Below are 24,181 nucleotides of genomic sequence, written 5' to 3' on the forward strand. Positions count from 1 at the left end.
AGAGCTGCCTGGAGGACTTTCAGGCCACACTATCCCTCCACAGGGCCCCTTACTTGTTGCTAGTTGGGGGCCCCATTCTTCTGATATTGGTCCATAACAATGACACAGCATGAAAGCCCCTTACAAACAGCAATGATCACCCCACCCCATTGCAGGTTTGTCTATTGCAAGCAAACTTTGTTGATGTCAATCAATTATAAAAAAGATATTTTTGCTTAGCAATTGTTCTTTTTTTTTTTTTTTCTTCTTTTTTTTTAGGGGGGCATGGTTCTTCTAGCCTGGTGGACCCCAGGGGGCCAGGGGGGTGACATTGCTGCCCGCCACCACCTCGAGAAGAGACGCTTTGAAGCGATGTGAGGAGCATGCAGAGGTTGGAATAATGACAACACTCGGGCCAAATCCGAGGGGGCTCTGACCATCTTTTTAGCAGGCAAACTGAATAAAGCTGCCAACAAGCAAGAAGAACTCATCACTTGCTAGTGGTCTTGAAAGACGAGATTAGCGCTGAAGAGATTTGAAGAGGCTGCGGCACTGGAGCATTGTGTGCACATAATAACAGTATTATGGTCTGTTTTTGGTAAACTATAATCCAGGGTTGCCTCAGAGATTGTCAAAATATGGCGCTGGAATAGCAAAGCAAGGCTGAATTTGACTTTTTTTCCCCCCTTTTTTCTTTTTCTTTTTATCTTTTTTTTAGAAAATCCTCAATGTGCAAATATGAAGCGATTCTGAAAACAAACCAACAAAAAAATGCTCCTGCAGGAAGGAAGTTTTAAATGCTTGCAACTCTCCATCGCAAAGTAGGATGGATGTCTTGAGGAAGTCTTTGAATCTACAGGACGCAGAGGAAGGACAGGAGGACAGCTGGAGAACGCTCCTCAGTAATCATTCCCATAGTCCCGTTGAACTGGAGTCGTGGAGGAGGAAGAGGAGCAAAGGGAAGAAGGAAGAAAGATGTTACCTCATGTCACAAAGGCACCCAAAGACACCAGAAGGTTCAAACTCTCAAACTGCACTGGCACAGCTTGCAGAGTTCTGACAGTGAAAATGGTTAGTGTTGAACTAGGAGAGAACAATGGAGGAATGAAATAAATACAATGTAAACAAAGTATTTGGCTTGATGAAAGATCGCTATGTAACTTCACAACAAAAGTGTAAATAATAAAATAATGACCACATCTATCCATATATATATATATATATATATATATATATATATATATATATATATATATATATATATATATATATATATATATAAAAATATAAACACATAATGTTTTGGATTCTATAGAATTTTAATCTTTTTTTTTTTATTTACTTTTTTTTACTTAAATGATATTTGATTATCCATGTGCATCAATATTTTCAATATAAATAGTATTTGGGAAAAAAATGATATTGCACATGTGTGATACAGTTTACATTCAGAAAAAAATACTACCGGTAATTAATATTTTGGCATTTGGTTCTTTTATTGATGGAAAGCACATTGAATCGCCTTTGGGTATGAAATGGGATTATATGAAAAAAAAAAAAAACAATTACATAAGTTACAACTGTAGTATTGTTTATTAACACATCTAAGAAGATTCATGCTAAACCACGTGTCAAACTCAAGGCCCAGGGGCCAGATCTGGCCCGCCACTTCATTTTATGTGGCCCGCATCTTGCTAAAATCTCGACCAAAATTTCTTGAACAATAGTTAAACAAGCTATTGTCCTTAACGTCTGATTCCAAAACCAGTTATCCATCAGTTGTTGTGAATATTGTATGTAATAATATGCGGGAATGAAACATTTGTATGGTGTCATAGTCATGGCCCTCAACGTAACTACAATGTAGGCCGTGACAAAAAATGAGTTTGACATCCCTGTGCCAAGCAATGCAAGCACACGTGAAATTGCTTCACATGATATTTGTCTCAACACAGCCTTCAAGGTTGTTTGAACGTCTACTCGTTGAAGATACATTTTAGTGTACAACTATGGTGAATAAAAATGAGATGTGACATGCAAAGGAACAAACAAATGCTGGAGTTCATTATGCAGGGATGTAGCATTTTATCCACAAATGATTCAGAACAGACGTGGCTTTTCAAAGTTATAACAAAAACGCAGCAACTGAATAACTTTCAGGAATATGAATGTGGCTTGATGAATGAAAGTCTCACCGTCAGCCACTTTTAGAAGACGATCAGGATGACACAGGTGTCAAAAGCTGTTAGAGGTGTGATAGCTTTTCTGTGAAGCAGGCCTATCAGACATGCAGTCGCCTCATCACTATCAATATTCAAATCCGCCTTTTTTCTGCGTTGGGGTTTGTTTACCAAACCACACACTCAGACAGTTGTCGAATACATAAACTTGTCAGTGCAACAATTCTAAAAGCCAGATTAGCGTGCATTGTCTGAGAGGTTTATGAGAACAATAACAGAGAACCCGCTGCCGCTGTCTACACTGTCGCATTTAATATATATATTTTTTGGGGGGGTACAAAATGGAGCAGCTGCCTTCTACTCCTCAAATTGGGTGGAAATAGGAGGTTGATATGTCTATGAATTATTAAGAAGTAGAACATTTGGCTTCTCTGACTGAATAAATATCATTCATTCAGAATTAATTAGGCTTAGAAACACAAGGACATTTGGTGTTGTGAAAATAGTTTTGGATATATCTAAAATGACGGCTAAAATGAGATCATACCAGGAACTTGTGCAATTGGAGTGCTCTGAATTATTCATATTTACGGCATACAGGTGCCTCTCAATTGTAGAAAAGTAATTCACACAGGTGGGCATTTTACAAAATTTTGCTGGTCTGTCATTCGTCATCCGTCAGCGGCTTGGGTACTCGTCAGCGGCTTGGGTACTCGTCATTCGTCAGTCTGTCATTTTTCAAGCCGAACCCAATTATAGTCGTCAGTTGGTCAGTCAGTCCGTCAGTTAAGTCCGTCAGTTAGACCGCCAGTAGTCCGTCTGTCCGTCAATCCGTCCCCCATCACAACCCCCATAAAAACACATCAGCATAATTGTGCGTCCCTCAGTGTCGGACTAAGAGGTCCGTCACTGACAAACACGATTAGTGATGCTTACTCTGACGGACAAAAACCCACTTCCGTCCATGCTTAGTTCATCATTTTTAAAAAGTATTTCATCATTCATCAGCAAAATGACGTCCGGTCCAGTCTGACGGAATGCCCACCTCTGCTAATTCAGTAGTTCATATATTATTACAATTCACTAATTTGTTCAAGAATTATAGCTTACAGATAACAAAACCACAAAATTCACTCAAGAAAGTATTCCATCCCATAAAAAAATAATAAAAATAAATTTCAAAAAAATACAAATACAAACACTAAGGACATTTATGTTGAAACTGGTAGATTATTTCTTTGTCAAAACAAAGCTCTCTGAAAATAAATCTTATACTTGAAAAGCCTGTTATTTCGATTGGCTGGGTACCAATTCAGGGTGTCCCCCGCCTACTGCCCCAAGACAGCTGGGATAGGCTCCGGCGCGACCTTTGTGAGGATAAGCGGTATCGATAATGGATGGATGGTACCAAATCTGTACCAAACATTTGTGGGATGAGCAGCAGACCTGAGTGTGTGGACTGCGCCCATGACAAATCTGCCAAATCTTCTCTGTCAATGCCAAATAGCTGATTTTGCTCTTGCCGTTCACTGCCGTTTTCAGTTTCTGGTACATTTAGGCACCCGATTGGCAGCACCTACTCAATTTGACCGATCTAGATAGAGCCCGCATTGTTTGGAGTGAACCCTAGTATCATCTCTACAATGAAGGCCAGGTTCCATATAACATGTTTATGTCAGAGAGCGGGTGTCCCAAGATGACACCATGAGAATAAACTGCAGCACTTTGCGGCAATAGATTTGCATTCAAGGTTTGCAAGACGACACGGCTGACGGCCTTCTGCCCAGACAATCCGGAACAGGCTGAAGGCAGTCAATCTCACGTCTCATAGGGCTGCCAGGAGGCCTGACGTGCCTGCTCTTCACCGTAAGGCCCCTTTGTGCTGGTACACGTGCTCATCAACACATTGAGGGAAATTATCTTCAGCAATGAGTCCAACGACAGTTGGGTGGTAGGGTCAAATTGTAAGAGACCAGAAGCGGGGAAACATTACTCTGATTGCTGCACCCAGAGAGTAACATCTTTTGGTGGAGGCGGCATCACCCTCACTGGAAAAATGGGACTTGTCATCATTGAAGGCAATTTCAATCAGCTCTGTTTTTATCAACGGCGACAACTTAAAAATGGCTCTCTGATGACGAAATCACGATGAGACGAGGTAACAAAAATGTTAGCGAGTAATGTCAGACATTCAAAATGCACGCCGATTGTTTGAAAGGGAGCCGGAATGATTGTGAGCCCTCAGCCCAGTCAGATTGCCCCGACTGACGTGGCCAATCCTCGCCTCATTGGCGCACGTCCCCTCCTGCCGTATTCTCTGATGACTTTCGAGCGTGTGCACTAAAGTGAGTATTTATTTCATTGTTGTACACGTTATTAGCGCTGTACGGTTATTGCAGTACTTTACACATGTGGACAGAATTGTTGGTACCTCTGTTAATGAAAGAAAAACCCAAAGTGGTAATAACTTGAATCTGACAAAAATAATCAAATCTACTAGGTGTAAAAAAAAAGCAAGAAGAGGGACGTAAAATCAACCTCGGTTGAGAGCTTCAATGAGTGATTGATTGATGGAGATCTTGAGTACTCAGAAGATGGAAAAAACTGGAACAGCAGCAATAAGATATTGAAGAGAATTTCTTGGTGCCGTCATTTGCAAGAATGATGTGTCTTGACCAGTTTCTGGCATTCAAAAATTCTCAGTCTCACACAGGTTAAGTGTATTTTTTCAGTTGTTATCATTCGCTAATTTAGCATTTTAAGTTGTTATTTGGTCTTGTTTTGCTCATGCGGGACCCGTTGTCACTTCATTCCTAATGATACTGTCACAAATTAGCAAAGCTAAGTCTAGCTTTTTTTCTTCTTCTTCTTAGCAGCAAGAAAGAAAATAAAAGAGGGTAACTATTAGCAGAGAAGCTTTTTTTGTTGTTGCTCCAACGTATGAAAATGGGTATTACTACTTTTGTATTAATTCAAAGGATTTGAATCAGTACTTCTACTTTTGCCCAAGTATATATTTTTTCACAGGTATCTGCACTTCTATTTCAGCACGGAGTGTGCATAATTATATGATACCAATTGAGCTTTTGATTTTACTTTTGAACTTCCGCAACATGCTTTTTGTCAGTACTTTCCTGGTGTGCCAGTGTGCTTACCTCCAACATTGTACCCCAAACAAGAGTTCTGGTCGCAGTAACCCGGTGGTCCAGCAGGTCCGGTGGAACCTGGATTGCCCGGCCTCCCTGGCGCCCCCGGGTTCCCAGGCCGACCGAGGGGCCCCTGACTGCCTGTGCGCCCCTCACCTGGTAAGCCTGAAAAGAGAATCAGAGCAGGGATGCAAGAGTTAGTAAATAATGACAAATAAAATGAAGCATCCAGCGTGGATGATGTCATTGGACTATCATCTTTTTCAGACTGCTCCTGCAACAAAGCGACACTAAAGAATTCAGAAGCCGCCTGTCATGTCAACTCTGCATAAAGGAAGCCACAGAGGAAAAGAGCGGCTAACAAGCAGACATTTACCCAGAGGGCTCAGTTTTATGGACTCCATTAGGACTCACTTTAAGAGTCAGCAAGGGATGAAGTCTACACTACATATGGCTAAGTGAGATGGTCCATTTGGAGCCATTCTCCATCATTTCTTAAAAATAACATCCCTCTAATAGAACTATTTATGAAGGAGTCTAGTGAACATGTTAAAGGAGCCCATCTAATCCTGTGTCACAACACCATACCGCACAATGACTACATAATGATTTTGTTTAATTTGGGGAAAAAAGATCATAACAAATACATGGCGGTTGACAAAAACACAGTGCATCCCACTGGACATCTCCAATAGTTTATGATACTGTATAGTGTGTGCACCGTATATGTACCGTCAGCTTCCAATAATAACCAGAAAAAGTTTCCGTTGCTGAAACATACAGAACCATTTGCTTTCTTTTTACATGTTGTACACTACATACCAAGTGGCCACATCACTAGGTACACTTCCACAACCTCTTGAGATTCAGTACAGCGAGTGTATCAAGAAATTCTGCCTTTACTGCACACATTTGGTTGACACTGGGACAGCAGTAGTAATTGTGTGATTTAACAGTATGTTTATTATTGTGGTTTGTGACCTCATACTGAAATCCATGCATCCTTCCTGATTAGATTTTGCGCAATATTTCAACTTATGGTCTCTATTTTCATTGACCATGCCCGTACGCTTGGCGTAAAACCTGGCGCATTTTCATTTTTGTTTCGTGTCAAGCCTAGGCACCATGTTTGGGGATTTGGCAGATGGCGCCGCGCCATGCTGTGCGTTCCGGCAGACCAAAGGCCATTTTTTTTTTTGTCAATTTGGAGACAGAAAGTGGACTAGACTTTCAACCAGCTCGGAGCAGGTTTAAGATGTTGCGCCAATGGTGTAACTTGATTTTGGCAGAAAGATTCTGGACTTCGCTGATAAGTGTGGCGGAAGTCATCGTACTTCATTAATAAACATGACAACAGCGTGCATCGAACCTTCTGAATCATTGTAGCAATCAATTCATCGAACGCATCATTATTATCCTCATCTTTATTGTATTTATTAAACCGCCCCAGCACAACTACGCGGGGTGAGGGCTGGCACACACAAACACGAACGATTGGGGTGTAGTAAGTAAGTTGGCTGTGTTCACTCTCACAACGGCACAAATGCCTCTTTCTACCTGCAAAAATACCAAAAGAAAGAAATTCCACCCATGCCACAATTAGACTGCACTATGCACTAGCCCTCCACTGGGCACAAAAAAGGGCTCAAGAAGCTAGTGAGGCAACCATAAATCGAATGTAAACAGTTCCAATTTGTAATCAAATTGCCAATTTGCCACATATACAGTACATACACACACAGAGACAGTGAATAATTTGCTATCCCAAGGTGGTGGAGGGAAGTTAACCTCAATGACACTCTAAAATAGAGTACCTGTCTCTCCAGAAACTAGTCTATTTGCTTGTGAAAGCTGTGTGTCTTCTGTTTCCAAATCAAAGTCCTGAGCTGGTGCCCAAAGTGGAAAACACATATTCTAACTTATGAATTCACTGCGATCTTGAAATAACCTATTCATGAAAGATGGTTCATCTTTGAGTTAAAGCTGTCTTACACGAATCCTTTATAAGATATCACAAGAATGTGTTACGCACACTCAAGGCTATCACCATGCTGAAGCAGACAAATCCCAATGCTTATGAGGAAATGAATTTGTAGTCTTTTGCGTAAGTGTAACACACTCCCTCAAGCTGCCTTTGGATTTCATCAGAGAGCTAAGCACAACCAGTCTCAGCTCCTAAACTCCACTACTGAAACATACGGTATATGGTTTTGTTCGAAGAAACTCAGGGAGCCTCAAAAGTTCAAAGCACTTGGATTTCTACGTGCCTGGGGAATAATCGAGCGGTGTTAAGACGATTCTGATAGGACAAGAGAATGCAGACCTCTTCCAAAGCCTTTGTCACCCATGAAATCAATGTGTGAAGATCGATGATCTGGAGTCTTAATGGCTAAAAGAAGGTCAAGTTTCATCAGACCCCTATTTACGGGAAAAAATATATTCCTACATTGGCAAAAAAGATTCCAGCCTGAACTGATAAGATTCGATTTTTGTCAATATAAATGAATTATACATATGCAATCGGGATTGAATCTAGAAACTCATGACTTTACATTTGAGCAAATTCAACAAATAAATTTAGATATGTACTCATTATAAAATCCTAAAATGTGCATTTGAGGATTCTGACCAAATCTAAACAAAAATATTAAAATCCAGGTTGGTATATCAAACACTTTAAACAGTAAATTGCACACAAACAAACAAATCCAAAGCAATCACAAACTGCTTGGTGGAGTTAGTCTCACCTGGTGGTCCTGGGGGTCCCCTAGGTCCTTGAGTCCCAACACCTGGAATCCCCCTCTCACCCTTCTCCCCTGCAAGACCTGTGGACAGCATGTGACATTTATCATTTGTACTATAACCCACTAGATCAGTGTTTCCTAAGCTTTTTGGAGCCAAAACATGTTTTACATTGGAAAAATGTCATAGCACACCAGCAAAAAAAAGATGCAGTAATGACGCTCTTGTCTCCATCTACTCACATATTTACGATTTAGTGTGAAATCTGACCCACACAGCAATTATTCTGTTCTACGAATGGCAACAGATTAAGATTGGGTTCATTGGACCTTCTGCATTCTAATGGAAACACATTTAATTGTTCTAAGTATCAGTGTACATCACTGGAAGATAGATGAACAAAATTGCATCATTTGTGGTGAAAAAAATCTTTTTGGGGAGAAATTAATTGAGATAGAATCATTTCCGGAATCACTGCACTGAATGGTTATTGAATAATGAAGTTAGAATAACTACACAAACAGTGCAGAATGTGAAGGATTGACAATGGTCTGAAACCAATTTGGCGAGAGGACATGTTTGTTTGAAATTTGTCAGGGATTCCATTCCTGTCTGTCTCCATCTTGACACGTGTCATCCTTTCTAGACGAGAGCCAGTCCTATTTTGTCTGCATGTCATTCAAACCACTTTGTCCCTAACCTCTCTCTCCTGGCCGTCCACTTTGCCCGTTAGAACCGGGGAAACCGGGCCTGCCGGATGGTCCTTGCTCTCCCTGAGGTCCTGTGGGGCCTCTTCTGCCAGGCTCACCAGGTGGTCCGGGCACTGTACGTACTGACGCCGGCGACTGGACTGGGATCTGGTTCAGGATGGAGTTATAGCGTGACAAGTGGCCTGCAAACAGGAAGCGTTGATGATGGTGAGGATAATGATGATGGTAATGCAAGAAGACATTGGGATTGTTTGTGTTTCCCCTCAAAAAACTATAGCCTGACATGTCTTTTTCTATTTTTGTGGAGTTTTTAAACTGCTACCAGTTTGTGCTCTCACTTTACAACAGGTGTTTTTGTTGGCCTGCTGTGCATTCCAATCATACAATTAGACATGGCCCTCATGAAGAGATTTCGAGAAAAAGTAAAAATGTTCAACGATAGCACGTTAAACAAAATAAATAAAATGTAACAAACATTTAATGTTGCAATATTTGAAAGATATGAAATGATTTTCATCAAATGTAAGAAAAAAGAAAGATAATAGATAACATTTCAAATAAATATGAATGTTGAAAGATGTGACAGTATTTTTCCCATTATATTTTAAAGTTAAATGTTACAGGACATTATGCATTTTTTTAATTATAAAAAAATCTGATATCACACTCATTCAACTGTTTAGCGAAAGTTGTCTTTCTGCATTTTAAATTGGTTTTCAATATGATTCATAAACAGTGGGAAAAAAACCCCAAGGGCCCTATTTTTGTATGGAGCACAAGTCTAACACAAAAGACATTCAAACTGTGTTTCTGACTGAGTATTTTTTTCCATTTGGTATTTTTGCTCGACTTTGCACAGGTAGAAATGGGCACAACAGGGCGTTTGCGACTTTGTGCTGTGCTACTGCTTTGCCTCCTCTCTGGTGCTTCACTTTAAAAACTCCCGGTCTAATGCGTACACCACTACAATATTATAGGACCCAATAGAGGAGCACGCCCTGTGAGCGAGGCCGCGGCAAGGAGAGGAGGCTGGGGCTGGCCGGCCTCTGCCCTCCCCGGCAGCAGCCACTGTGTTGGCAATCTTGCGTGCCGACTCGGGTGCCTGGTCCGGCGTCTGCCCATGCGGCTCCCCCCTTGCCTGGCTCTGAGGCAACCTGACTCATCCTGTCAGTAGTGTTGCTTTTATCAAAGATTAAGCCATGCAAGTCGAGTACACACGGCCCGACATAAAAAATGTAACCTTCCAAAACGTATGTTCGCAACTTCGCAAGGACTCACCATAGTAGCTCTCCCCATCTGCCGGGCGATAGTTGGAAAAAGGACTCCTGGCATTGATAGGGATCTGTAATGTCCAACCTGTGCATATTGCACATGTATCTCATGATTTCCGTTTCATCAAAGTGAGATGCGAATTCACTTGGACGGAATGTCGATTGCTAAACGCTAATTTTATCACTGCTCTCCATTGTAAATTATCCGCCTGCTGCTGCTAACTACAATGCCAGCATGGCTGCATAAACAAAAGCATCACAGATGTGCTCTGTTGACTGTCAATCCCCGCTTATTCAAGAACTTTTGGGGTTTTCGGCTAGTCGCCGGCTGGCTCGGTCCCAATCCTCCACGAATCGTGGGGCTCCACTGTACCTTCCTGACAGTGAGTTCATTTGTCATAATTAATTCTCTGCTGAATTGATACTGCGCAGAATCTTATATCTGTGAAAGTACACCAAACAAAGTGTCCAGGGTTTTATTTGGCTGATTACTCACTCTGGATGAGCTGCTCACACACTTGTCTTGCTATCGCACGAACTGCTGCTTGGGACTGCACGTCACCCTGACGGAAGAAAAACACTTATTTATACATGGACACTATAGATACAAATGATATATACGTATGCAGTATGTGTTTAAATTAGTGCTGTCAATCAATTAACATATTTAATCATGATTCATCGCATTTTTCATAGTTAATTCATAATGGCGCATTTTATTTGTAAAAAAAAAAAAACCTTGATTTTTCTATCCCATTATTTTATTGAATTTTAATATCCTTATCGTGAATAAGATGATTGATTTTTTAAAATATGTTCTATGCAAGCCCACTAGTTGAAACAAGGCATTCTGATAAATATTGCGTTTGTGGAGTAAGAGTTAATCCGCCCGTTTTTAGCTATCACCGGAGGCGGCCATTTTGTCACTTCTGTCGACTGACAATGGCATCACAGTTGCTCAGGGCTCAGATAACGACCATATATTTAGTACTCCTGGTTGTGGGCTACTTGTTGTTGCTCGAGCTCCGCTTGGTTTTCTGGACTGTGCTTAAACCAGGACTACCAGGATCTTGTAGCTCTCTTTGATACTTGAGTACGTTTCTTTTCATGTAAAAATACAACCGTTGAACGATACACCAAAGACGTACAACTAATATGGTATTTGAATTTGGCTGTGCAAAGTGCGCAAATTATTTGGGATTTCTCCAATGAGCCATCGAGCAACTTTTTTAAGTAAAATTACGTAAAAGTCCATCTTTGAGACAGTGAATCTCCTCTAAAGTTTGGCTACAAAGTGAGTTTATACGAGTTCATGGGCTACTTTGTTGTTCTGCCTGCGGAGCCTGTTGGAAAAAAAAAAAGTACAGGGATTGAAAGTTTGTGCTACTTGTGCTGAATGTATTTCTTTTATTTATACTATTATAACTTTATTGTTTATTAAAGTACTTGAATTTACCTTAAGATTATTTTAAGTTCATATTTAATTAAATGTAATTCATTTTATTGATTGGATTGCCTTTAATTTGCCTGAAGATGATTATTTTGTATTTTCGTCTGATTGCACGGTTGTTTTGAAAAAAATAAATGAGACGCTACAGTTACTCAGTACTTGAGTAGTTTTTTCACCAAGTACTTTTTTACTTTTACTCATGTAATTATTTGGATAACTACTTTTTACTTCTACTTGAGTCATATTATTCTGAAGTAACAGTACTTTTACTTGAGTACAATTTTTGGCTACTCTACCCACCTCTGTCATAGAATAATAATGTATGTATGAGGGATCAAATATACAAATATACATTACAGAATAGGATGTAAGAGAAGAACAGGACTTCTCCAAACTGTTCCCTCAAATTATGAAGCATAGAACTGCCCAAAATGTCTTGATTAGATAAAAAAATTAAGATTCTGGGACAATTAATGGGTCCATATCTTGATTAATTCACTAAGGTGTGTCCCAACACTCCATTTAGAGCACAGAACAGGAGGAACTTAGTGCTCTCTTTTGTTGTAAAAAGTTATGAATCATTTCAACACGTCCAGTAAATGTCTGCAGGGCATGTGAAAACCCTCCAGCAAATTTGTGAAATGCAGTCAGCTACATTTATTACAAACCCACAACAGATGCAGCTGGTAGTGGCTAAATATTTCATGTGACTATTTCCAATAAATGTTTTAACTTGTCCCTGTTAAATGATCAAACACCACCCCATCACTGGCAAGTGAGTTTCATCATTGGGAAGATGCCCACCAGGCACAAAATTGCAATCCAGATGGGGGGAAAAAATCCTGCAGAGACCTTCTCTCTTCCAGCAAATGAAGCGCAGTAGGACACAAATGACCGTAAAAGTAGATGAAATTGGTCGGGCGAAGGTTTGATTCAGGTTATTAAACTGTGTGGCTCTCTCTGTTCACTCTCTCGTCAAAAACACGCACTCTTCCCTACTGCAAATCTGAGGCATGAACACTGGCTTCGCTTTCCTAAACGAGGAGCAGGCAGTGCAAGGGAGAAACAGAATGAATCCTTGTGGTGAAAAACAGTTTTAATGAGAGGAGACAGAGACTGCTTCCTTCAAATCAAGACACCACTGGTGAGTCTGCGCAAGTAATACTCCCATTTCATAAAACTGGATTAGTTCTAACCATCATTGATTGACTGGCGTGGGGAAGACTTACTCTTTCTCCTTTATCTCCTTTGATACCAGCAGGACCCTACAAAATAAAAAACACATTAGGAGAATAAAGATGGCATTTGGATGTGAAGCTACGTCTCACTACATTCAAAGTCTCATTTTTTTCTCATGCCCCCTTCTTCATACCCATACTTTGAAGTTTTTACTGTATATTTTGAGAAAATATAACCCCCCCAAAAAAATACAAGCCATCCATGCAGGTTCTTTGTGTGCACATAAAAGTGTACACGAAATTGTGGCTTCAAGGGTTTCTGGCAACACTGTAAAGCACGGATCTGGTCACGCCATATACACGGAAAAGCTGCCAAGCACACCCCGGCTACAAAAGGATATCAGAGTGCAGCACATTGTAATCCTGAGGCAAATTAAAAATAAATATTACCTGTCTGTGATTTAATAATCAAGTTAAGCATCGTGCAGCATTTGAATAAAAAGCCTCTTTATCCTTTGTGTGATGTACACAATTATATAATGGAGGACAGGCGCTCTGTGATGCAAATTGCTTTATTAAAGTGCAATACAACTTTTTAAGTGGAACTCCTCAGTGCACCAGTCAATCTAAGACACAAGACAAGTGCTGTTTAAACACACGATGTGTGCTAAAGAGCTATCGAGCAGGGCTGTACGAAAATCAGAATTGAATTGAGAATGACTCCTAAATTCCAATTTAATTCTTGCTTTTGAATTCTTTGAATCACCTTACACACAGGAAAGAAAACATGGTGGCTGTCTTAGATGGCCAGTGTGAAACCGGCTAACGATCAGATCATTTCTGGTAGCTGTCCAAACGTTTGCACTTGCTGCACAGCTGTAAATCCATGCTAATGTGTATTTGTTCCTTATTAGTAATAGTGATTTAGAACAAACAGTTAAGGAGAAAACACTGCTTGTTAAAAAGCCATTTATTTTAAGATGGAAAACATGCTGCTTTATGCCAAGTCAGGCAATATAAATTAAAAAGCCTCAGCGGGTTGAGTGACTGGGAGGTACATTGACTGTCATTGTCCAGGACCAAGACTCCAACACACTCCAACTATACCTTCCGGAAAATGTATTGTTCCTTTAAAATATATTGCCTTGTGGAAGTAACCTTGAACTGAAAATTGTCAATAATAGTTCTGACAATGGACGGCAAATCGAGTCGGTGGTTGGTGCACAAAATCAACTCATTTACTGCCATAGACAAATTTACTTGTCTTTTCACATTCAATCCCAGGAATCTATTTATATTTTTTTCAATTTTCTTCAAACGTTAGTTGTAGAAGAGGGTCTGAAAATGTCTGGCAGTGAATGAGTTAATGTTAGAATTTTGAAAGTGTGAAGAACGACTACCCTTTAAAATTTCCTAATTATAACAATACATACCTTATGTACACATGTAGCAATTTATTGGCTCAAGACAATATGCTTTTTCTAAATACATTGAAAATAATATAGACAAAGTTGATGTCAGCATGTTGTCTTGGCCCTCGGCAAGCGTTCCAGTTTTTCATGTGGACCGTTTGCAAGAGTAATTGCCCACCCCTGCCTTACACAGTTGTATCTCATTACTTTTACATTACACCAGTCACTTGTCCCTCATTGCTCTGTTTAACATTTTACTGCTCCTTTAATTTCATTTTATGCAAGTGTTTTTAGAGGAGCTTATGTAACTTTTTTTTTTTTTAACAAGAAAAGCCTCTGCATATGCATTTTTAAGACAAATTTGACAAATACACACTTCCAGTTAGAAGGAATATATGACAGGAATTGCCAGTTAACACAAATCATAATTATGTTAAAACACTTGCAAAAATGAAATTGCTTGACTTTCTACAAGAAGGCAAAAGCCTTTAACAATGACTGAAGATCCATGGCCACATGAACTTTAAACACCACACTGTTATTTTCATTCAATTAAAAAACGATTAAATAAAAATAAACTTACTGAAGGTCCTTGCTCCCCTTGAAGACCTGCTGATCCAATCGGTCCTGGAGCTCCAGGTGCACCCGGGGCTCCCTGTGAGATAGAAAGCGTTGCTCGTTTATTAAATGTACCTGGAGGAATGTATTCTCTGGGTAATTGTAAGAAAGCTTCAACTTACAAGAGGGCCCGGCAGCCCCTGGCGACCCTGAGGTCCATTATTACCTGGTAGGCCCTGTGCTCGATGAAGAGAAAATACACACTCGTAGTCGATGTTCTTATTTTCTGTAAATTTCAAGAATCATCTTCGAGCAACAGAGTTCTTTCAGCATCTGTTGATTGACAACACTTTCACCGAACTTCACTTTTGAGTTGCAGATCTACTTTAGTTCTATTTTCATTGCTGCAGGTAAATGTTCCTGCAATGTTGGCACATAGTTGCACAAATGCAGTGTTATTCACCTTGGAAACCTTTGTAAACTGGAATTATCCTCCAACCGGGAAAAATGGATCGGTTTGCTTTCCGAACAGCGTCCGGTGCCCTTTCATCACGGATTCTCGCCTTACATGGCTCATTTTCAGCCTGTGTGAAGTGAAGCCAACGCAAAGAAATACAACTGCTAAAATATTGAACGCAGCTGAAAATACAAGCCCCCAGATATTCAAATGAACTAGTCTCTAAGTTCTGCTCACGTGTTTTGGCTTGCTTACAATGTTGAATCCTATTTGGTGAGACCAAGATGGCTGGGAACATTCCCTGCGGTGTTTCGTTTTAGGAGGCAGCTATGCTATCAAGGGGATATTAATCCGTCCAAATGAAAACACTCTCCATCAACACTTTGTACATTCTTTACACAGTAACAAATCACGGAAGAGTGAGAGGCACCCAGGAGTCAAGCGTTCCAGTAATCACCCGGACCAAACCAAACCACTAAAGACACATGGAGAAGCTAAACTCACATCTCACAATTCCACAAAAATGTGATTGTGTTCATATGCAACAAGAAAAATCTACTTCATGTATCAATAGAAAGGCTGCAAAATTCTCTATGTAGTGGACAAGTGTAACCAGCCAAGCGTGGGATGTGGTTGTGAACACACTGGCCTCACAATGAAGATTCCTCAGTATAGCCAATTAAATACAAAATGTTCAACTTTAAATTTTATCATGAACTTCAGCTTTACAGATGTCATCCAGTAGAAGTATGCACCAAATGTTCTCTTGAATTTGACCAAAACAAGACTAATCTTAAAGCGATACTCCACCCATGTAGGCCATTTGCAGCAGTAAAAAGTGTATATTTTTGTCTATAATTAATTTGACAACTTGATTATTTTTCCTGTAGTCTGCAACTTTGGACAAGCCTGCACAATGATATACAAACAGCTACGCCTCCATAGCACTAATCCTGAAACAATGAAGCCATATCGTTTCCAGCCAATGCAATGAAATAAGTTTGCCAAGTGAGATTCCACTTTTGATGTGAAAGATGCCGCGCCGGATGGTCTTTTGATGGCACAGAATACACTTTGGAGAACGAGTGGGATGAGGAAGTGCAGCTGACAGCACCATGTGTGCCATGTCGTTTGCTCGCTCTACACGCATGGACAATGCTGGAATTAATATGTCCTCCTACCTTACATGCATGAAAATCAGAGTGCTGCTTTGGTCTGGTGTCTCAGCGGCCTAATTTATGAGCGCAACTTTGCTTGCATTATGGACATAAGGGGGGCTAGGTGACGATGACTGAATTGGATGTCATTTTTCTCCAGATGTTTTTTTTTTTTTTTTAGTTTTTCCTTGCCCTCCTGTGGGGTTAACATCAAGGGATGTCGTTAACATTGGTCAACTGTGAGCATGTGAAGCCCTTTGGGACTCTTGTGATTAAGTAATAATATAAATAAAATTGACTTGACTTGACATAATGCCCACAACGCCACCACACCACACCAGGGGTTGCAGAAGGTTTGAGAGAAGGGAGACCCTCCCTCGGGCAGTTAAGCTCATCTCCCACTTCTTGCTTGTTAAAAATACTCGGCACTGCGTTTGTTTATAATGCCACCTGCGCGGTGTGTCTCATCTCCAACTGTAAATCACTCCATGTCCCAGAAATATTCACTGCACATACGCCTGCCTGCCTGTCATTGTGAACACTGGGGGCACTGCAAAAATTTTTGTAAAAATTGTGGAATAACATGCCAGGGTGCACCTTGTTTGCTGTTTGCGGTCGACTACTAGCAAATTTATGATATGCATTATGGCACTGTTTTTCTTTGTGTCCCCCTCGTGTGTCTATCCATCCATCCATTATCGATACCGCTTATATTCACAAGGGTCGCGGGGCGTGCTGGAGCTTATCCCAGCTGTCTTCGGGCAGTAGGCGGGGGACACCCTGAAGTGTTTGCCAGCCAATCGCAGGACACACAGAGACAAACACTCACAATCACACCTAGGGGCAATTTAGAGTGATCAATTAACCTGCCATGCATGTTTTTGGAATGTGGGAGGAAACCGGAGTACCCGGAGAAAACCCATGCAGGCACGGGGAGAACATGCAAACTCCACACAGGGAGGCCCGAGCCGGGATCGAACCCACGACCTCTGAACTGTGAGGCGGACGTGCTAACCAGTCGACCGCCCCTCGTGTGTCTATTTTCCAGCAATAAATTTCACACGTTACTTTTTGTTGGACCCAAAATGGACGCACCCATGTGTTGAAAATGTTGCCATAAAAGAGAAATATATCAATAGAGAGGTGCATTTGTATTTTATGGATTTTCCCAAGCTAGTCTAATTAATTACTACCAATCAAGCCACACATGTAAAATGAATGAAGTCATACTTTAATATTAATATTTCACACAGAGTACCTTGAAAAATGGCATCACAACTGCTCAGGGCTCAGATAACGACCAATCACGGCTCGGCTTCAGAAAACAGGTCAGCCGTGATTGGTCATTATCTGAGCCCTGAGCAACTGTGATGCCATTTTCAGTCAACAGAGGTGACAAAATGGCCGCCCCCGGAGATGGCTAAAAACAGGTGGATTAACTCTTATTCCTCAAATGCAATATTTATCAGAATGCCTTGTTTCAACTAGTGGGCTTGCATAGAACATATTCTTGAAAAAAATCCACTTTAATAAATACAGTATGTGTGTTCTTCTCTGACGTGACATTGTGTTGTGATGACATACACTCTTGGAAGAACCGTGTTGTTTTCTGTGAGCAAACATTTGAAATCTTTGAAGTCTACAAATAGCGATTTATGGCTCCCACTGGGCCATGGACAAAAACACAGCAGGGATAACCAACTGGGTGGTGCCAAAAAGCATGTTGCTAATTTAAAATGATAAAGCCTAATAATGATTTCAAACTCAATTACTTGAAACCCTGAAAGGAGTCAACATCTTTTCTGTTGCGTCCTAGTAACAAATGATGTCTTACCCTGGCTCCAGGGGGACCATCCCTACCGGGGGAACCCTGGCTTCCAGGAACACCCTAAACACAACACAAACAAGCAGGATTTTAATCATAATAGCAAATATTGATGTTATTTAACACTGTTTCTCAACTTTTGTTAAGTCTAGGCACATATTTTACATTAGAGAAATCTCACTGCACACAACCGAACAAAACAGTCACAAAATGTACATACATTACTGAACACTGAAATCATAATGATCTCGTCTCATTTTAATCACAAATGTAATTACTCAGTGTGAATTTTTTGCCTGTTTAGTTGAAGACAAAACCATAATTCTGTTGTATGAATGGCAATCGATGGACCAAGAGGTGAATTGTACCTTTTATCATCTAGTGGAAGACATTTTAATTGTTCTGTCTATCACTGTTGCTGGCAGCGCTGCATTTATGGACAAAGATCATTATTTGTAGTAATTGGATCATTTCCAGCGGCACACCTGACGACCTCTCACTAATGCGCTGTGAAACAGTGGTTAGGAATCACTGATTTCGGACATTTCCTGAAGACATAATTAGGGATGCACTGACAATTTAGCCAGTGACATTTTTCTGCCAAAAAGTACCATGCGCGCGCACACGGTCTGCTGAGATAAGCGAAGGAGGTGCCTTGACAAGGGGGAAATGAGCCCAGAGCCAAATCTCCCTGCCCAACCATTGTTAAATCCCATTTTTTATGTACTTGTTCGCGCTACAAAAACAAATGTGACTTCTAATGTGAATGGAAGGCGTCCGTGAAGTGGCACAAATGCGCACAAATCACAACACCACGTGGTGCAGTTTACGGAAATAAATATGGTCCCGGATGGAGGTCCTCTATTTGCAACTTGGTTAGTCTTTGTTCCTTGCTCGTCTGTTTTCATTTTAGCTGTTGTGGATGTCAGGTCTGCTGTCATTGCACCCAGAGCCCCGCCTTCTTCTGTGTGTGAGTGTCCTTTTGCGGATTGCGCCATTGATTATGTTTCAAGTAGGATTAAATTAAAGTCAAATATGAACAACACTGTTACTCTTCGTAACTTTGCTTTACTACAGCTAATAAGTGGAAGCTTGCTTATTTGCTAAACTGTGGAGAAAAAAACTTGACGTAATAGCAGGGGCGGAGCCAGCATGTGGCTAATGAGTGGGCCTGGAAAAATCAGAGCGGGCCTGAATATTTCTCTCACTGAGCACAATCCTCCTGTCCCGACACATCAAATATTCAAATAGAATGACAAACTGAATAATAAGTTCGGAATTTCCTTAGACAACCACAATTATGCCATTCTCAATATTCAATCAAGGGAACACAAATTCAAAAATAATTTCTTTAAGTATACATTTTTTCATGGATCTCACTGGGTGGGCAGTCTGTCAGTCTGAGTGGGCCTGTGCACACCTAGGCCCACCCATGGCTCCGACCCTGCGTAATAGTAAAAAAAAAAAAAAAAAGACTGAAATTTTGTAATCAGCATGCCGATTTTAGTTTTAATCAACATAAAAATCTAACTCACCAGATTTTTTTCCCAAATTGTTCCCAAGTGTAATGGTTATGGCATTCAGTCAAAAATAAACTTTATTTCATTTGATCACAATGGTTGCCTCACAGTTATCATGTCCGCTAACCCCTGACAATTTATATGCAGAACATGCATTTCAAGTAAACGTGTTTTAATTGATAAAATATCACTATAAGACTTTCAATCTGACTGATTAAAACAGTTTTCCCCAAATATCTGAGAATGGCACTGAAGCATGTGTAAAATGCTGACTGAGGACGTAGTCTTCTGAAAGAATATAACGAGAGCAAGATGGGGAGGGTCGTGGCTACAATTGAGAGTAAGATCAATGACACACCCGAGGTTGTATTATAAAGCCTAAATTTTGTTTTTTGTTTTTTTAAATGGAGTTAGTATCTCTTCTTGAGGACAGGCGACTCAAGTTCTTCCACATCAAACTCATTCATGGAACTTGCTTTGTGCATTGGAGAACAGTCATGCTGGAACACAAAAGGGCCTTCACCAAAGTGTTCCCACACCAATGCATGGAAGCATGCAATTGCTTTATGAACAATTTCCCCAATACCCGCCTCTGTGCATGGTACTGTAAACTGCCAAAGTTAAAATGCCAATATGGATAATACGTTGTGATGATTTATCGCTGTACTTGCAGTATTAATGGAGAACTCGTAAAGCAGGACAGTTAACAGTTAAATGTTCTACAAAGAGGGTACACCTTGCTACGCATCATTATATGATATGATATTGTTTCAAATTTGGCAGATGTTAACTTCGGCAGCCATGCCACACACACGCACGCACAGACACACCGCCCTACATCCACGCCCGCAGTCTCTTAATTTGAATTTGTTGTTTGCAATTTGTAATATAATGAGTCACAGTAACATGTTGTCAAAACTCGTTAAAGGGGTGGAAATTTTGCAGTAGGTCAATTTATTTGAACAAATCAATGACACTGTGCCCTTTTAGCTGAGTCCAGAGTGATTATTACTGTACTAATATTTTATTTTTTTCTGAGAAAAAAAATCTTCCTGTGTGGAATGATTAATATCGTTTTATTTTCTCATGCACACTGAAAGCTGAACAGGATCAACAAAAGTAATTTATTTCCATAGGAAACAACAAAAAAAATGTAAATATATACGTTTTATGTGAATGATTTAAGAATAAAGTTGGTGTTAATAGTTGTTAACTAAACAATCCCTGAGAAAACATCCAGCTCTTCTGCACAAGTAGAAAGTAAATATTACATGATGTATCCAAAATAAGATCATCATTTTTGTGGATATAAATTGTTCTATTTGTGAATGTTGCTATTACAGCTTCATTAACTGATTGCAAAATTAACTGTTTTGTGAAGTGTGGATGCAGTGAATTTAAATTCTGAATATTGAAGTAAATTGTGCTGAAAAACACTGCTTTAAGACTGAAAAATTCTGAGATAGAAGATGTGAACACACATGGCCATACATACACACAGAAGTATATTTTCCTTGCCTAGACAAACAAATAATTACATGATAACACACACACGCACGTGTTGATAAAATGAAAGTGCGATAAGGAAGATGGATGCCTAAACACACACTTTGCTGTTCACTGTAGCCGCATTTTCTTTCCTATCAAACTGAAAGATAGATGTGGAGATGCTGATGATAAAACACTTGTCAACTTGGTGTATGGTTTATGGCAGACACAGATGGAGGAAGGAATGAACATTGAGAAAGAGAGAAAAGAAAAGGGATGGAGAGAGAAGTAGCGTAATTCATGTTGCTATTTGCTGTAGCGCTTGAAAAATGGTAGCCATCATGCAATGCACACATGAATGCACACGCATTCCTGTTCTTTTATCACATGATTCCAGGGTAACATTGGTAACACAGATTGCCAAAGGATGAAGGTCATTTATGGCTTGGAAGTATTTTCTATACAATTGCAATTGCATTAACAAGGTTGGTAAAAGACATAGACGAATCCCTACTTACGTACACATTCGTGTTACGTTGCCGCTGTTGGAAATGAATTGTGCCGTAAAATAAGGACACTGTTCAGCTTGTCCGTTGCTTTGAATGGGGTTATTATCAACAGGAAACCATTTGTTACCCAAGAACTCAAAGCTGAGATGCAAACGCAGCACTCTTTAGTTTGAGTTGGGCAAGAGTGAACAGCCAGGAACTCCACTTTCAATAAATGGGATTTCAAAACGGAATCTTAAGTCAAACAACGTTGATAAGCACCGCTTATGTGGGACTCACAGTGCTCACAGAACCCGTCCCAGATTAATATTTAATTTGCTCTGGCAGGACGGTAACAGATAACGCTAACTTTAGTTAAGTGTGAATCGTTCCTGCTCATCCGGGAGTTCCAATGTAAAGTCAATTTCATCCAGTACCAATTTTTTCAGCTTCACACAATAGATAAAAACTCATTTTATGACAGCACATTACGCACTATATGATGAGTTAAGGTATATGATGGACAAAATTCAGAAGAAGAAATGTTTATTTTTTTAACGAAACGAGTGGTGAAGTCATATCCTTGTGTTACTACGGCAACAAGGCTTGTTGACGTCTGTTCGCAGGCTGCAGGGACTTCACTGATGATCATGGGACGCTCATTTGAATTCATTAAGCACGCACGCGCGCACGCGCAAATGCACAGAGAAGAACAATTTGTAAAGAGTCACAGCTGGGTTTCAGTTTTTGATCATAACCAAAATGGAATGAGGAATGGAATACATGATTGTTGGGCAGCCTATCAAACAACTTTGTGTTTGACGTCAGGCTTTGTCTCACTTTTACAAGATCTAGGGCTCTGTTTTCATGAATGGCGTAAATCCTGCATGGCGAGCCTTGCGCGGAGGTGGGTTCGACCTGGTGTCGGTAATTTTGCGATCGAGCAAATTTTAGCGCAGCTGAGAGAGTGATCACATGCTTCAATCATGGCCAATCAAAGCGATTTCTTTTACTCCCATTAAATGTAACGCGCAAGTCATGTACTGACATTATCGACATGGCAAAACTCAGGGATGATTTTGATAATATAATAACAACAACAATAATAATGGACTTCATTTATTGATTCCTACAATGATTCAGAGGGTTTTAATTCCGCTGCTCACATATTGATGAATAAAATACATCTGACATATACCAAACACCTCTGTGGAGCTCGTTGACTGTTCTGTCTGTGCCGCGATCAAATTCACTGAAATCACATTAACCCAGTGGTCTACCCTGCGCAAGCACTTCGACGGGGTCCGAACAGGCATTAGTTTGGATCGACTTTCTGCCACCAAATTGTCAGTCTACCAGGCGCATCTCCAATGACGCTGCTACTGCTGCAGCAGCACACCCAGCTTAGCGGAGACCGGTGCACGGTTTCAAAATCGGGATTCTGCAACATTCGCACCCCACTGCACATGCGCTGTCTACGAAAACAGAGGCCTTGATGTTTTATAAAGATGCCGAGCAACTCTTACCATTGGGCCGGCTGGGCCGATCTCTCCTGTCTCTCCCTTCTCTCCAGCTGCCCCCTGCAATGCAAACATGTCAGCTGTCTGAGTGATAGCGGTCATAGCGACCGATATCAAGGGAGCAAAGAAACCAACATCAGTTTTCTTCATAAAGTTCTCCCTTTACACAAGTGAGTTTTGGACTCGAGCCTACAAATGTCTGGCAGGATATCTTTTGACAGTTTATGCTGGCAGGTGTTTGATAGCACAGAACTTATGAAAACACATACAATGTGATCTTTTTGCCCAGTTGTGGAAACTATTTTTTCTTCTTGTATCCTTTCACATGCCACTGATGATTAACAGTACAATTTTAAACATGGAATTCTTCCTGGAATGTGGAATTTTGGACATGCCTGTCATTTTGGTAAATATTGTGAGCACGTCAACAAGCAAATCTTACCGGAGGCCCTTGAATGGAGAGGCCACTGGGTCCATGAGGACCTGGTGGTCCTGGTGGTCCAGCAGAGCCAGCCTCTCCCACAGGCCCTTGAGGACCCTACCAAAAAAAAATAAAAAAACCTGATCATTTGAATTACTTCATTACTGGCACTTTTACTCAGCAGCTACAAGATTAGGAACAATTGGGCAATCTTAATTATTATTATTATTATTATTATTTTTTTTTTTTTTTACTTATTTAGTTATCTGAGAAAATATTTAAAAAATAATGGAATCACCATTAAACACATAGTTTAACAAATAAAAAGGAGAAGGGAGTACAGTAAACTAAAATAAAATGTGATTAGTCATTTTTTTTTAAATATCTGTGCAATTTATCTCCACATTACAAAATACATGGGAATGTGCTGGTGGTGGCATGAGGTCAACAGAACAGCCGACCTCTTCAGATAAATTGGCAGAAGCCGCAGTGGTAAGAATGCCATCAAGCAATTGTGATCTTGCAGGTGAGTATGTGTGCGGCCTATGAATGTGCCAGTAGTACCCTGAGATTCATCTCACATCACACACATGGTCTGCATAGAAGAATAAAACTGTCCTTTATTCTGCCTATGGTGCATTCTTGGGAATTCCAAGAAAGACTCTTGGGTGGGCCACCT

At 40.3% G+C, this 24,181-nt stretch overlaps 1 protein-coding gene across 4 annotated transcripts in view; it reads right to left on the reverse strand.

The window, feature by feature from the left end:
• Positions 1-759: 759 nt before the first annotated feature.
• col14a1a (collagen, type XIV, alpha 1a) overlaps positions 760-24,181 on the reverse strand; it is a 118,177-nt gene continuing 94,755 nt past the window's right edge. For 3 of the 4 annotated variants that reach the window (XM_086038321.1, XM_086038319.1, XM_086038320.1), the window contains 11 exons: positions 23,524-23,619; positions 23,088-23,141; positions 18,075-18,128; positions 14,809-14,862; positions 14,652-14,723; positions 12,708-12,743; positions 10,525-10,591; positions 8,748-8,939; positions 8,053-8,130; positions 5,315-5,470; positions 760-907 (listed from right to left, as the gene is read on the reverse strand). In XM_086038321.1, the coding sequence (XP_085894447.1) occupies positions 879-907; positions 5,315-5,470; positions 8,053-8,130; positions 8,748-8,939; positions 10,525-10,591; positions 12,708-12,743; positions 14,652-14,723; positions 14,809-14,862; positions 18,075-18,128; positions 23,088-23,141; positions 23,524-23,619 (888 nt within the window). In that variant the 3' untranslated portion in view covers positions 760-878. The remainder of the gene's footprint in view (positions 908-5,314; positions 5,471-8,052; positions 8,131-8,747; positions 8,940-10,524; positions 10,592-12,707; positions 12,744-14,651; positions 14,724-14,808; positions 14,863-18,074; positions 18,129-23,087; positions 23,142-23,523; positions 23,620-24,181) is intronic. The other variant, XM_086038322.1, reaches the window with a different exon arrangement.

The sequence above is a fragment of the Filicampus tigris genome, chromosome 8 (assembly GCF_054856515.1).
Source record: "Filicampus tigris isolate MCC_2025a chromosome 8, RoL_Ftig_1.0, whole genome shotgun sequence".
NCBI lineage: Eukaryota > Metazoa > Chordata > Actinopteri > Syngnathiformes > Syngnathidae > Filicampus > Filicampus tigris.